Source organism: Triturus cristatus, chromosome 1_2 (assembly GCF_964204655.1).
Source record: "Triturus cristatus chromosome 1_2, aTriCri1.1, whole genome shotgun sequence".
Taxonomy (NCBI): domain Eukaryota; kingdom Metazoa; phylum Chordata; class Amphibia; order Caudata; family Salamandridae; genus Triturus; species Triturus cristatus.
Window position 1 is genome coordinate 522362566 of NC_140580.1, and position 15709 is coordinate 522378274.

The 15709-nt window shown below is 43.5% G+C and overlaps 1 protein-coding gene across 2 annotated transcripts in view; it reads right to left on the minus strand.

The window, feature by feature from the left end:
- ABCC2 (ATP binding cassette subfamily C member 2) overlaps nucleotides 1-15709 on the minus strand; it is a 354899-nt gene that overhangs the window by 246664 nt on the left and 92526 nt on the right. For both annotated transcript variants that reach the window (XM_085606294.1, XM_085606296.1), the window contains exon 2: nucleotides 2506-2679. In XM_085606294.1, coding sequence (XP_085462420.1) covers nucleotides 2506-2679 — 174 coding nt within the window. The remainder of the gene's footprint in view (nucleotides 1-2505; nucleotides 2680-15709) is intronic.

A 15709-nucleotide genomic window follows, 5' to 3' on the forward strand; every position in this document is an offset into this window, starting at 1 on the left:
AGACACAGCCCCATGTGACCCTGTTGGGTGAATTTACTGCCTTGAAATACAGAGCTGTTGTACTCCTAGAATGCCTGTAAATTGCCTCCACCTCATTGAAACCACGTTATAGAAACATTAAAAGCAATGGCTCCAAATAGCTAGCACATAAATGCTTTGGTGCCACTCCTGAAAACACTATGATTTGAATTTCCAGGACTGTTCGAGGATGCATTCACGGTTTTCACATGTAAGCAACATACACACTGGCATTATCAAAAAAAGGCAGCTGTCATGCCAATGTTGCCGACCAAAAGATCACTTTAGGTGAGACTTAAAAAACTCATGTAGACAGATCAACACGTTTACTTTCAACACAACTAGAGTGGTGGAAGTGTTATGAAGCAGCTGTAGTATGATAGAGGTGATTTTATGAAGGGGCGCCTGAAGTGCTTGATAGGTAGCCATGAAGGGTGGTGGTTCTGTAAGGACGGCAATTCAGAATCAGTGACAGGGTACTTACTGCCTCTCTTCCATTACTGTCAGTGTCGGGTCCTTCACCAACCCCTCCACATTAGTGCTAGGGCTTCCCTATGCCTTTTCATTAGTCACAGACCACTCACTTCATCTCTATTAATAAAAGTGTACCCGCAAACCTCTCACTATTATTAACCAAGTTGTCACTGCCCCCTCTTCCACTACAGCCAGATCTTTCCAACCTCCCTCAATTTGAATAGGGCATCTCCTCCTACCATCCCATTAGCTCAGGGCCTAAGCCTACTCTCTGCTCTCTTTGCTTTGGAAGCTCTTTTTGAGGGGAATCCACTAAGGAGGATGGCCATTTCTACAACCAACCAACCAACCAAGTCCTACTGAAGGAAAGGTTGGTTCTGAAGCATGGCTACCACCTTCCAGTGCTAGTGGGGAGTAGTTCTGCACTAAGAGAATTTTATTTCTTTGCCTATCTACTAAATGGGCAATCATATTAATTTTTAGCAGATAAATCGTATGAAAGCACATATTGTTTGAGCCTTGGGATTCATTCAGCGTCACTTTCCGATCATCTCTAGCACAGTATTTTTCATACTTTGATATTCAGCACTAAAACAATCTGAGAACATTTGATTGCAGTAATGCTTATTTATTGGGTCTAGTGGCTAAGCTGCTCACTATTCAACTTAACACCCAGGATTTGAATGCTGGCTGCTGCACTTAACTGGAAATCACATACTGGACAAATCACCGAATCTCCTTTGCCTAAACATGTGAGTTACAAATTTAGAACTTAATGAATTTACAACCTAATGAAATTGTGTAAGTCAGAGATGTACTAATATATTCTTTGTGTTTTTTGCTTATGTACCACCCCCTTGCATTTCATATATTCATTTGAGTGCACATTTCTTATTTACAAATGCACGCTGCATTTCATATTATTTGCACAACGTGTAACATTTGATTTAAAAGTTTGATGGTGCATCAATTATTCATGCATATGTAGTTACATGGTTTTTAATTTTTATAGAATTAAGTGAAGGTGCAACAATATTAACATTGAATTATTGCATTTGATATCATTCACTCTGAGGCCTGCCCTATTCAAAATAATCAATAAAGTATACCTAAGCTGGGTACAGACAAGTATTAGGCAGGAAGGAGAATCTTATCTTCCTGAGAATTGGGTTCATGAAAGCAGAGGTATAAACATCTTTCATGTAGGCCACAGGCAGGATTCCCTGAGCCAACTTTGCCTTACCGGCTTTTTGGGGATACAACAACTCACTGAGCAAACATTTCAGTATGGAACAAATTAATTGTTAATTCAAGTTAGGGTATGCTGGTGAAAGGCCACCTTAGAAACTCATACAAGTTCCTTTGGGTGCTAAAACAGCTTAGCTAGGGGCAAGAAGGGAGGGGTTGGAGACCAGAGACTAGTTCCATCGTTTGCATGCAAGGAAATTCTGAAATACTGTTACATTGTTGCAGTTCTTTTTAATATTTTGTTTATTAATCACTGTCATTACCACGGTTTTGTTACTTTTTTATAGTTACAACTATAAACATCATTTGCTGTAGAATAGGATGTGTAATAAAATCATAAATATATTCTTTCAGTGTATTCTTGGGTGTGTCTGTTCATGGTGAAAACCTATTTGGAACTCAATAACAAAAACTCCTGCGAGTCTCGCAGGACTGATCGTTGTCCAGAATGCACCGTACTCATGTAATTCATGGGTTACAGTCCACTAGGTCTCCTGTCTCACGTTGGTAACTTGGCATTAAGCCTGCAATTTCGCCTGAGGATTTAGAAAACCTAATAAAATGTCTTAATTTGCTTAAAATTGCAAAAAACATAACAATACATCCCTGCTTGATATATATCCTCAGCCTCTCCTCCCATAACATAAAGCACTGCTTTGCTCCCCAGCTCGTGATGCGCTATGTGATTACCAATCCATATATACTAGTAAGACAGAGCAGAGATAGTGCTAAGTGCGTCGAGTATTGGTGTGCGGAATGGCTTACCTGTTTTATGAGGTATATTTTTGTAAATGAGGACCGTTCTTTTCTAAGTTTACACCAGTGGAGGAGTTGCCAGGGTGCTGATAGCCAAAGGAATGCCAGAGGAATCCACACAAGAACAGTCTGTTGTAAGCACGCAGGGAGGTCTGGCTCTGGTCCTTGTAGGTAAGATTCATTCTAAAGAGCAAGAGAGAGATCATATGATCAATAAAGAGTCTGGTGGTACATATGTGGCAATATCAAGAACCCCCACCAACAGTTTTTTAAACATTAGACTCTCTTCAACACAATGGAGAACAATCTCTGAATTCACTGCACAATAAAATGTTCTTGCGTCAAAGCAAGTTAAGCAGGTAACATAACGTAACAATATAAAATTCTCATACCAGTGTCTGCACGTAGTTCTGCCACATCAGGTAACCATTAGTTGACATTTTACATAAACCAAACAGAAATTAATTGATTAAGCTTATTCTAAAAAAAAAAAAGAAATATATTGCAGTAAGATTATTTTCATAGATTGGTTTAGGGTGTACTGAAGTATACCCACTTCTCGCTGGCCGTGGATATGTGGGGTGTCAGCATTTCAAACTCTGATGTCTAGAGAGGAGTCCAGAGATGGTTTGAGGTCAGATGTCACACGATGGTCGATTTGTACAATGACGAAAAGTTCGTGACCTTTGACGAGGCTAGAGCACAATTTGGAGTTCTGCCAAGACTATTTCTGACGACTCCTCCACTGGCTGGGTTTCCTATGCTAACATAGGAGGGATTTCCTGGTAAATCTCCAGAGGCAAATGTACTGAAAGAACTCTATTCGCTGAAGTGTTCCAATACCACACTACGGATTTCTTCACAGAGCATATCTTACCGCAGTGGTATGTAATGAAATTTACCCAGACCATATCAGTAGTGGAACGACTTGTCTGGCTGGAAATCTGGACATCTTACAAACGGTCTGGCTGTGAGGATGTACTGGGATGGGGGTAGTTACCCAACTGCAGACAGGGACTAGGACATTTTTTTAGGCGACTGTTAGGGTGCTCTTTCCGTCAACTTTTTGCCTCCCATTTTTGCTGTATCTTTTTGTAGGTTGTAGGAATCTGATAACTTTACCACTGCTAGCCAGTGCTAAAGTACATGTGCTTCTCCCCTAAAACATATTGACATTGGTATATACCTGATTCAGTGTGGCTCGTTCATAATGGGCAAAAGGGCTGCGCCCCGCCTTTAATGAAGAACACAGCTGAGAGTTCTTAATACTGCACGTTTAAGCAAAGAGCGTAATACTGTTAAGAAAAGGCAGTAATGTTACGCTTTTTGCTTAAGGAGCAGCAGGATGATTGGTTTTGTTAAAAAAAATCATTCTGTGCTTCTTAAGCAAAAAGCGTAACATTACTGTCTTTTATTATGAGTGTTACATTCTTTGTATAAATGTGCAGCTTCCACCAACAAACTGTCTTCTCTGCGCATGTCAGGACGCTCGCTTCGTCATCCCTAAATCACCCAGGGAAACGTGTTAAACTCAATTGGGACGTAGGGAATGGAAGCAGCACAGCATAATAGTTGATTCATGGGCACCGGGCGTAACAGCTCAGCGTCATTCTGATGCAGTGGCGGCTAGTGACATTTGAAAGTGGTAGGGCGTAAAGTTATCATGGTACTGCACTGAGGCGAGCGAGCGAGCCCTAACAACTCCTCCGAGAAGATTTTGAAAAAAGAGTGGATAAATGGAGCATTTTCAAGCAAATTTGAGGAAGCAGGAAAGTTGATAAAGCACTTGCGAAAGTATTATGACAGTATCTGTAATAACATCCTTATATCCATCAACTTTACCCCAACACAAGTACAAACACACACTCAAACTCTTTCAAGTACACACATAAAGCACGAGTCACAAACATTTGTTTAGGCTTAAAGACCTATAAACAAAAAAGTATACAGAGACCGCTGCAGCTGCAAGCAGACGTGAAATACTCGATTTACTCACAAAGTGACAAACACAAAACCCGCAGCCAGACATACTGGGCCCGGTGCCACCTCATAAGCACCCCTGGTCACACCTTCCCCTTTCTGGGAGCTTCCAGGAGACGAAATCAAGGAGAAATTTAAAAAACAAATTGTTTCGGGGTTCTCATGTCTCCCGCTCATTTACATCACACAAACTGCTCTGGATGGCAAGGGAAAGGGCAATCACCATGCGCCTTACTAGGGACACATGCTTAAATCTGGGACTCTTCGTTACCATGCCTGGCCTAGGGAAAATTGTAAATACTCGCACTACTCTTACCCCACCTACTCTGCTATGATTAACCAGATATGAAAGGTAATTACAATGTTTGCATGAAGTGGGTCACTGGAAATTTGTAACTTTACTGTACTATTTGTTTATGTTTATTCTACTAAACCCTACTAGAGCTGAAACGTAATTAAACTGCCTATATCTTGTTTGAACTGTTCATGTTGTCTATTCTAACAATACTGTAATATTCTTTCTATGTCTACTCTACTCCCATCCACTATATTGGAAATGTAATGAAACTGATTGGATTAAAAAGGCTTCTAGGAAATTTGTAACTTAACGTACTACTCTTTACCTATTTCATCAAAGCCCCTACAACTGACCTGAAATGTAATTAAACTACCCACGTAGGAGCTGAACCGCGATTGTTCTCTGCAGAATAGAACTGAATCACTTTGTCTAGATGGCAACACCAATGGTAGGTATACACTTGCATGACTGCCTGTATGACTGCATTTCTTATGCTTAAGTGATCTATTTCTCACTCATTTGCGCCTCAGGCTAGTGCATAAGCATAGGTACAAGAATATGATAACAGCACAACTCTGTTCCTCACGCACATCAGCAACATTATCCATAAAAACAATACGACTAACACTTCCACAAAGTAGCAATTTACCCCCCTCCCCCCCTTAAAAAGCGTTTCAACGCCTCGTCAAGGGAATAACGTGGTACGTAAGTGCAAAACAACAAAAATGGTTTAAAGACATTCAAATCAATGCCGCTCACAAAGGAAATTTTGAATTGGAAAAGTGAGTTATCAAATGACACACAACATTATGACTAGGAACTAATACATTTCACTTCTCGGAGAAGGGAAAGTGGTTTCTAAATTGAAAAAAAACTGCTGTACATTCACTTTTTATTTTTTCAACAAAAATATCCCAGAACGTTTTATGAAAAATACAGAATGTATTCACCTATCACATACGAAAATATATTCTCGTGTTCTGTACACAATCAAAATTAATGACCCTTAAAGTCTCTGTGCTTCAATTTAATGTACGAAATATACTGTGGCAATGGCTTTACTGAGGCAGCTCTATAAAAATCATACAAAGAATGTCCTTTATTATTTTTCAGGCATACACTGATAGCTTGGAAAATGAAAACACAATTCAGAATGCTTGGTCGAAAAACAACAGGACACCGTTTTATTTTAAAAGCTTTTTTCATGATGTCATTAAAATGGTGTCTTCCTAAAGCACACAACGGTCCTGTATATTTTTGGCAACAAACGGATTTTCTGTGCAACAGGCCAACCATGTGTCCTTGACATGATTGCTGAAGATGTTTGCATTTTTTCATGGCATTGGCAATGTAAACACAGTCAGCTTGACAATAGAACTATACAACTTCACTACTACTCGCAATACTAGCGGGAGAGGGGAGGAGGTCGCCGGGGGTGGGGGTTTAAAATTTAAAAAAGAAAGCTAAGAGCTTACCAGACCAGGTCCGCGCGGCGTCTCTCTGCTTTTCGGCCGGGTCCCGTTGGCGCCTCTTCTAAGGAACAGCACTGGTTGGCAACCCCTCTAAGCCAATACTGACGCTGCTCCAGCAGCGCCAGCATTGACTTGGAGCAGGGTGACTCACCGCCCGCCTGCCCATTAGGAGACCGAGGTTTGAGCCTTTGCTCAACCCTCGCTCTCCTAATGGGCATGCGCCAGCCACAGCAGACAGTAGTGCGCATGACTGGGCACGGAGCGAAAATTCGCCTCCTTCACCCAGCATGCGCACTGCTGCCTGCTGAGCGCTCTGCGCCACCCCTGGTCTGCTGCATGTCAGTCACTCAGCAGCATGACGTCGGACCGCCCTCCCCCTTCAGAATCTGAAGGGGGTGGGCAGTCCGAGTTCATGCTGTCTGCTGACTGTGACTGACATGATTGACGCAGAGGGAGCTGCCGGTGCGGGCGGCTTGTGGGGCAACGCCCCAGCGCCCTTAATGGACGCACCGCCACTGTTCTGATGATGTCAGACGTTTCCATCCAACATAAAAAAACTCGACTCCCCTTCCTGATGCCTTTCTCGAAGATGATCACAGATAAGACGCGCATTGGTAGATGTGGCTGGCTTCAAATCTGCTCTTGGAGGCAAATGTGCAGGTAAAGAGTTATTTTGCTATTTGCAAGCAAACCTTTCAGCGAAAGCATAATTATAGATTTTTACTTTACAGTGAAACTTTCCACTCTGCAACTTAACAACTTTAACGGTCATGTTAACTGCAGGACTAAAGACGGATTGAAAAACCTCTTTAGAGGCACAGATTGAAAACAGTGTCTGGCTTCTGCTTCCCACCTATGCTCTCACCCATCTCCCAAAATTAAAGATAGATCATTAACCATTGATGTAAAATAGGTGGGAGAAAAAGCTGTTTATCAAGTGACTGAATAGCACATTGTAAAACCTGAACCACTGTTTTCAATCTCAATCTTCTCCACTTGACCAAATTGTGTGATCTCGGGCAACTATTTTATTTCGCCATGCCTCCTTTTTACTTCATTATTACGTATTAGAGCATCTTCAAATACATGAGTTCTGGATGTGTACTGTACAAAAACCTCTCTTATCTTTACCTCTCAATGTTGCTCCATGTACATTAACAACTTACGCCACATTTAGGTTGCGCATGACAAATATCTTGCCTTTTGGTTCACTATTCGTATTGTCAGTAGAGGGGAGGAAGGGGCATGAATATATCTATATTTTTTTATTGAAAATGTTTTTATCAAGAGAAACAAATCAAACAATATCACAGACATCAACACAAATACAAAAGGGCAGTCATGAAAATATACAATAAGGATGAAATCAAATGTGGTCAACAAAAACTCAAACAGCACGACGGGGCACACTGCACTGGAGCTTGAAGCCAGGGTTCCCATTGAGGGCTGATTTCAAGGAACAAAGGCCTACAGTGATTCGTTGTCAACAGCGAACTGAGAGCTATCACTAAAGGGGGTGCACAGCCAACCTCTACTTTCATTCCAGGGGGCCCAAATTTTTGTCCACTTGCCCGGGCAACCTCTGCTTTCATACACCGCTCTCTCAGCCTGCATGCACCAGTCCATATCGGATTCCCAATCCGAGCATTTCAATTCAGCTCCCCCCTTCCAAGTTCTCGCGATGTTTCGTTTAGCAACCATACATCCCAGGGAGACCACAGTCGCTCCGGCCTAGTCAGGTCAGTGGCATCCCAAATATTCAAGAGACATAGTCTCAGAGTAGCCTCAACATCCTTACAGCAAACCAGGGATAAAGCAGAGGAGATCTTCCCCAATACCTCTAAAGAGTTGGACATTCCCACCATTGATGCAGATAAGTGCCTACCTGGCCACAGCCACGCGGACATGCCGGAGAGTTCAGAAGACCCATTTTAACCAAGGAGGAGCTCGTGTGGTAGGCCCTATGCAGTAACTTCAGTTGAATTAATTTGAACTGGGACCGAATCGCTACCTCTCGAGGTGAAGCGAGGGCCTCCCTCCATTCCTCATCGTCAATTTCACCCACCTCTGCACACCATTTTATGCGGACTTTGTCAAGAAGGTCAGGTGAATTATTACGGATTTTCCGGTAGGTTAGAGAGATTGCCTTATCTGGAAGGTAGTCATCCAAGAGGCTGAACTCCAAAGGGGAGGACACCGGTAGTTTGTCCCCCCAGGAAAGCGCTACAGTGCGCTCCGCACCTGGAGATAGCGGAAAGCTTCATTCTCATGCAATTGAAAACATTTCTGCTGCAGGTCACTAAATGGCACTATTCTACCCCCAACACACAGGTCGCCCAACTTAGACAGTCCAATCAAGTCCCACTTGTCAAATCCGGGCTGTCGCCAAAGCAGACTCAAGCGACAGGAATCGAACAATGGTGTCGCTTGCGTAAGTCTGCCCCTCCAGCCGTGGGCCGAATTTGCCGCGTGCCAGATGGAGACAGTCGTGGAGGCCGGAGTAAATTTTGGTTCCAGTTTTGATCCTTCATACAGTGCCCTTAAGTAAGTGCCAGGCAACATACTGTGCTGTCCATTCTATATGCAGGGTCGGTAATGGGACGATGCATCCAATGATTGAGAACAATAAGTTGTGAAGCCCAATAGTATGATCGGATGACCGTGAGCGCTATGCCGCCATCGTACCAGCTCTTGGTTAGTTTGGCAAGTGTGATTCGGGGTGGCCCATCGCTCCACAACAGGCTACGAATTTCAGAGTCAATGGAGGTAAACTATTGAGGTGGGACTGGGTGTGGCGTGTTCTGCAGTGCATACAGAAAGTGGGGGAGCGCCATCATTTTATAAAGGGCTGCCCTCCCTAAGAGGAAGGGTCTGCCAATGTTGTACATCCGTTTGAGGTGCTGAAGGGGGGGCAGCAAATTATGCTGATAGAAAATCGCAGTATCTGTTGTAATATATATACCCAGGTATTGAAAGCCCTCCATCACAATTTTGGCCCCACAACCCGATGGGAGCAGGGAGGGGATATATATCTGGGACTTATCCCAGTTAATAGTATAGCCGGAATATTTTTGAAAAAGAGTAAATATATGGAGTACATTATTCGAAAATCTGGGCCTGGCCAAATAAAGCAGAATGTCATCCACGTAGAGGGACAGTTTGTCCATCCACTCCGGTGACCAATTAAGCCCCTGAATCGTAGGGTCTCCCCTGAGCCATATAGCAAAAGGTTCAAGCGCTAGGGCAAATAACAAAGGGGATAATGGGCACCCCTGTCTCGTGCCCGCCCCAATTCAAAAACTGCCGACCTACTCCCATTCACCGCAATTCTCGTCAGAGGTTTCGAGTAAAGGAGACGCACCCAAGACAGAAACCGATCTCCAAAACCGTACCTCTCCAACATAGCGAAGAGAAAAGGCCATTCGATCATATCAAACGCCATTTTGGCGTCCAAGGACATAATAACGGAGTCCTCCTGAATGGTGGTGGCTCGCTCTTACACCCCGAACAAATGGCGCAGATTAAGTGCCGTATTTTTGGTAGGCATAAAGTCATTTTGATCCGGGTGGATCAGTTTATGAAGAAGGGGTGAGATGCGAAGAGCCAGGATCTTGGCAAAAATTTTAACCTCAGGGTCAAGAAGAGAGATGGGCCGATGGGAAGAGCAGCGATCAGGAGGCTTTCCATGTTTATGGATGACAACTATACTGGCCAACCGCTGCGTAGCCAGGAGAACACCCTCTTGTACACTCACATTGTACATACGCAGTAAGTAAGGGGAGATGAAGCCACGTTTTTATATAGTTCAATCGGGAGTCCACTGGGGCCCATGGCTTTCCTGGACTGTAGGGAGGAGATGGCCTTAGAGATTTCTTCCGCCGTTAGTATCCCGTCTAGATCCGCGATCTCCTGGGAATCCAGGCATGGCAGCGGCAGTGTGGCAAGAAACTCAGCAGCCTCCTCCCAAGTGGAAGTAGACACGGGGGAATATATCTGGCGAAAATAAGCGGCAAAGGCACCTGCAATACCAATTCTATCATGAAGTCGAACGGCACCGTTATCTACAATTTCCACCACCCATCTGTTAACCAGATCCCTCCTGTCAAGCCAGGCCAACAACTTGCTGGCTTTATCTCCAATGCCATAGATCCTGTGTTGAGAGGCCCTATAGTAAGCCTTAGCTGCTTCGTCTTCTATATCCCTGTTTTTTTTTTTGTTTAAGAGCCAACTTGTGCGAGATCTCTGGTGACGTCTCAGAAACCAGATTGTGCTCAAGGGTCGTAATCTCTTTTTCAATAGTCTCGAGGTGGCAACGCTTTTCTTTCTTGTGTCCCGCTACAGCTGCCACCCCACACCCCGTACTACGGTTTTAAAGGCTTCCCACATCACATCAGATTGGACCGAGCCGTCATTTTCGGCAAAATATTTTTTGGTGTCCTCCGTCAATCTGGTACGTATTTCTAGAATTTTGAGATACCAGGGATTAAGAAACATGTCACGATGACTGGCGGGGGGTGTGCCGCCATAACAAGCAACAATCAGCGAATGATCAGAGATACCCCTAGGAAGGAAGGACAATTTATCAAACATGGGGAGCTGATCAGTCTTACAGAAGAAATAATCAATGCGGGACAGACTACCATGCATGCCTGAATGAAAGGTATATTGCTACTCAGCAGGATTACAGACTCGCCAAACGTCTATGATACCAAGAGCACTCAGAAAATCGAACAATATCCTCCCAGATGAATCACTCAGTCGGGGGGGCAGACGATCCAACGACCCATCCAAAGCTGGGTTACAGTCGCCACCCAAAAGCATATCCCTGTCAGGCAATCCCAACAGATGCGTACCCAAGTCATTCAAGGTGGTGGAGTGGAGTTTTGGGGGGATATACAAGGACATAACATTGAGAGACCTCCCCTCCCATCTCCCCGAGACTGAAACAAACTGGCCCAAAGGGTCACGCACAATTTTCTGAATTTGAAAAGGGAGGGCACTCCGTACCAGGATACCAACCCCCCTAGAACCACGAGTGTAACCTGCATGGGCTATGAGTTTATATCCCAACCTTTTAAGCGCACAGTAAGTAGGGTCCTGTATATGAGTCTCTTGAAGCAATACCAGGCCAGGACACTGTCGCTTAAGGTATTGCAGCACTATGCCCCTCTTGATCCGATCACCTAGACCATTAACGTTCCAGGAGAGACGTTTGAGACGGCCCAATGACGGACCAGCTTAATCGACCCCACTCATCCTTTAAGATACAGCAGGGCTCCCCGACCCATGAATATATTTGTGAAAACTATCGCTCCTAATAAATGCCCCTCGATGTACTGACATAATCTAAAATACTAAGGTGAAACACTTCCCTTTGTTGAAGAAATACACTTGCTTGAACATTGAGGAGAATTTGTCAAATTGCTATATTATGTTTCTTGCACGATTTACATGCCAAACAGTTTAATGGCTGTGCTGAGGCTCTTCAAGCCAAGCCAGAGCATTGGCTCAGCTCTGCCTCTACTTAATAGTACGGAGAAGCATGTTTTCTCATTTGATCACATTTTTAGCAATACAAGGTAAGTTGTGATCAAAGATGATAGTGACACCTGGATAATCTTCAGAAATCTAATACTTGGAGAACTGTGCTGAAAACACAAGGCCTTGTCACCATTTTTAGAAAGTTTCCTTAGAGATGGTGAACTACAAACAGTCCTAAGGAGGGTAGGGCTTCACTGTCACTCCATGAAAGTATTGTAATATTTCCTTAATGTCTCTTCAGAATCTTTGGATTTTAAACCGATTTGTGTATAAATTGTGCTATCAATGTGCCATTTGGAGCCATATTTTAGCATTTTGTAGGTTTTGAAGGGGGGATTGAACACTCTCCTCCCTAACCCTCGTAGAGGAACTTAGGGTTGCTTGCTTTCCTCGCTATGTTAAACTCGAGGCAGTCATTTACGCCTCACCATTTTCAAAGTTCACCACTGCCTGATTGGCATATTTAGTTTACTTATAAGTCCATTGTAAAGTGGTATACCATATACTCAGGGCCTGTAATCTAAATGCTACTAGTAAGCCTACAGCACTGGTTGTACCACCCACACAAGAAGCCTTTCAAATCTGTCTCAGGCCTGCCATTGCAAGGCCTGTGTGTGCCTTTTACTGCCATTTTGACTTGGCATTGAAAACCTCTTGCCAAGCCTTAAACTCCCCTTTTATTACACATAGGTCACTCCTAAGGTAGACCCTAAGGGACCCTAATGGCAGGGTGCTGTGTAACTAAAAGGCAAGAGATGTGTTGGCACTGACAAACAGCTACATTCATTTTTCACTGCTGTGAGGCCTACACCTTCCGTAGGCTAGCATTGGGGAGTCGTTAAAATACCTTTTAAACTGCAATTACTGATTGGAAAGGAGTAGCCACTTTATGTTTAATACCTTTGGAATGCTGGTGATAAATCCTTTTTAACTGTAAAGTTGGATTTGACCTTAACATTTTAGAAATGCCACTTTGAGAAAGTGGACATTTCTCTACTCTTAACTTTGCTCTGTGTGCCTGCAGCCTGTCTCCAATACACGTCTTGGCTGGATTACAGCTACACTTTTTGCATTCCCTCTAGACCGTCACAACACAGGAAGGGCTGGGTGTGACAGGGTATTCATCTGCATACTGATAGCCTTCCTGCGCAGTAAGGCTATCAGTATGCTTATATCTGAATAGGCTGTGTCCTGTCCTCACAAAAAAGGCTGACTACTTCCCCCTCCCCAGATATCCTGGCAGACAGGACTGGGCTGAAAGGGATCATTGTGTTCAGGGGAATCTTTTGAAGTCACCCCTACATCGAAGGCAATTTAAGTACCAGGGCTCTGGCTCTACCAAATCAGTATTCTACTGGACCTGGGAAGAACTCTGCTGGAGTAAAGACTGCTGTGCTGAAAGGATTACCACCTTGCTCAAATTGACTGTTCTGAGAAACTTCTTCTCTGCTTTGCTGAGCTGCCCTGCGGATCTCTTCCCTGCTGAGGACAAGGACTGGAACCATTTCTGTTGAACCCAAAGTGACTCCAAGGGCATTCCTGGCTTTCCTCCTCTTTTTCTGAATCTCAGGGACACAAAAGACTTCCTGCAATCCTGCTGGTGCTACTGGTCTTTTACCCAAAGGTGTCAAGAAGGGATATTGGTCTGTAGTTTTTAATCAAGGATTTGTCTCCTTTTTTGTAAATTGGTACACTGCTCGAGGTTTCCAAGTTGAGGGGGTACCAAACCGCACAATGGTGTTAAAAACTTTAGTAATCAGGGGAGCCCACAAGTCCTGACATTCTAAATATATGTCTGCAGGAACCCAGGCCAGTCCTGGGGCCTTGCCCCTGCTACACTCCCTCAAAGCCCTTTGTAACTCTGCTAATTCAAACAATAAAGGGGCGGCACCCCCCTTGTCCCCACATATTCTACGTCATCATCCTTCATAGCCTGGATAGAGTAAATCATAGTAAAATGCTCCTATCATTTAGTTTCTGTGTGGAGTCCTTTTGTTGTGTTTTCATTGAGTTACTGTAATTTAAGTGTTACACAAATACTTTACACATTGCCTCTAAGTTAAGCCTGACTGCTCTGTGCCAAGCTACTGGAGTGTGAGCACAGGTTAATTTAGGGTGTGTATCAGACTTACCCTGATTAGAGTGGTGGTCCCTACTTGGACAGGGTACAACAATCTTCCACCTAGAGACCCCATTTCTAAAAGAGAAATGGAAATAGTGTATGATGGAAATTCACTCTAAGCCCAACAAGCATTGGCATAGCCAATAGGTCTCGCCTTTGGGACCTTTTTTTTTTTTTTTTTAAATAATTTTTATTGCAGGAATTAGTAAATCGTTACATAATCGGCCATCATTACATCGCAAGCCGGAGCATTGAAACATAACCCTCCGTCCCCCTCCGGAAGTTGCTTACACAGCCATTCAGCCCACAACCCTGGGGTCGGGCGGCGAAAGTCCATGGGGGCTCAGGAGGTTGTCGAGGTCGGCCCGGAGGATTCGTTGTCCTTCATCTGCTTTTATAAACAAGCCTATCTCGCCTTTGGGACCTTATAAGTATTTAGCCATGCAACAGTTGCATAACTAAATACTTATAAGGTCCCAAAAGCGAGACCTATTGGCTATGCCAAGCGGCCGTGCATCCGCGAAAGTGATCGTGATCAAACATCAAAGCGGCCGTGAAAGTGAAAGTAATCGCGGTAAAGCGTGGCGCGCGCGCCCGCGCACATGCACTGTAGGTCTAGGCTGGCCTGGTAGCGCTTTTTGGAGCCCTCTCAATAAGTCTCGCCAGACCAGCGCATGCGCTGGGTCAGGCGAGACCTAACCAGGAAAAATGGGTTATAGAATGGCAGCACTGACACTTGTGCATTGAGGTGATGGCTTGCAAAACACTGGCTCCGCGAGTGAGATCCCTCTTGCAAAATATAGTTGCCTAATTTAGAAGAGAGGATATTGGCAGAGGAATTGCACTGATATTTATGAAAGGCTAATGGAGGGTATCATAGATGAGCCATAGTCGATGCGTTTGTGAGTGAGGAGAAAGTAGTGTTTCATACACAAGATGGTGGTACAGCATCATTTTGGTCACCTTTACACATCACAAATACATAACCTAAACATGCACTTGGCACATGTTTCCTGTGTGACCGTACGACATTAAATGTTGCACTTGACATCGTTATTGAAGTGTATCACTGTAGAATTAGAGAATGCATACTTAACTATATTAAATGAGATATTCTTTGGAGGCTTGATGAGTAAACCATTCTCACATATTAAGAATGTGATTACTCTAGAAATGATAATGGATTTATGTAATGTGTACATTCAAGTTACACATATATTTCATATAAATTGTAGTTTTTAGCAATACTAACATATGTTTATTAAAGATTTACTGTATGCCACTTGCAATATGAATCTAATGTGCTGACCAGTTATATTAATTTGTATCTGAACGTATATTAAATGTGCACCATTGATTTAATATTTTTTACTAGGCCTTACTAGGCCTGTTTTCCATTCTGCATAAAATACTGTTTTCCATTTCTGCTTACATTACTTTTCCTTTGCAGGTGTGTTCACACATATTGTTAGTTCGAGAATAGATACAACACTGTATTAGCGCTAGAGAGAGAGAAGAGAAGACCTTGACAAAGGAACATGGAGAGCCAGTGCGTTAACTGAAGAGTCCTATTCAGCAGTGTTACAAAATGGCTTGCTTGAGCAAGGATGATGCCGTTCCCATGTTCAGTGTCGGACACTTCACAGATGTTGCAGCTTACAATGTGAGAATGGAAAAGGACAATGGAATCCCTGATGATGCAAACAAAGAGGTGGTACCTGAGTGATTTTAGTATAAATAACTGGAGTCCACTGTCTGATGCTGGAGACACTTTTCCTTGGACTTTGAGAGGTTTAGACC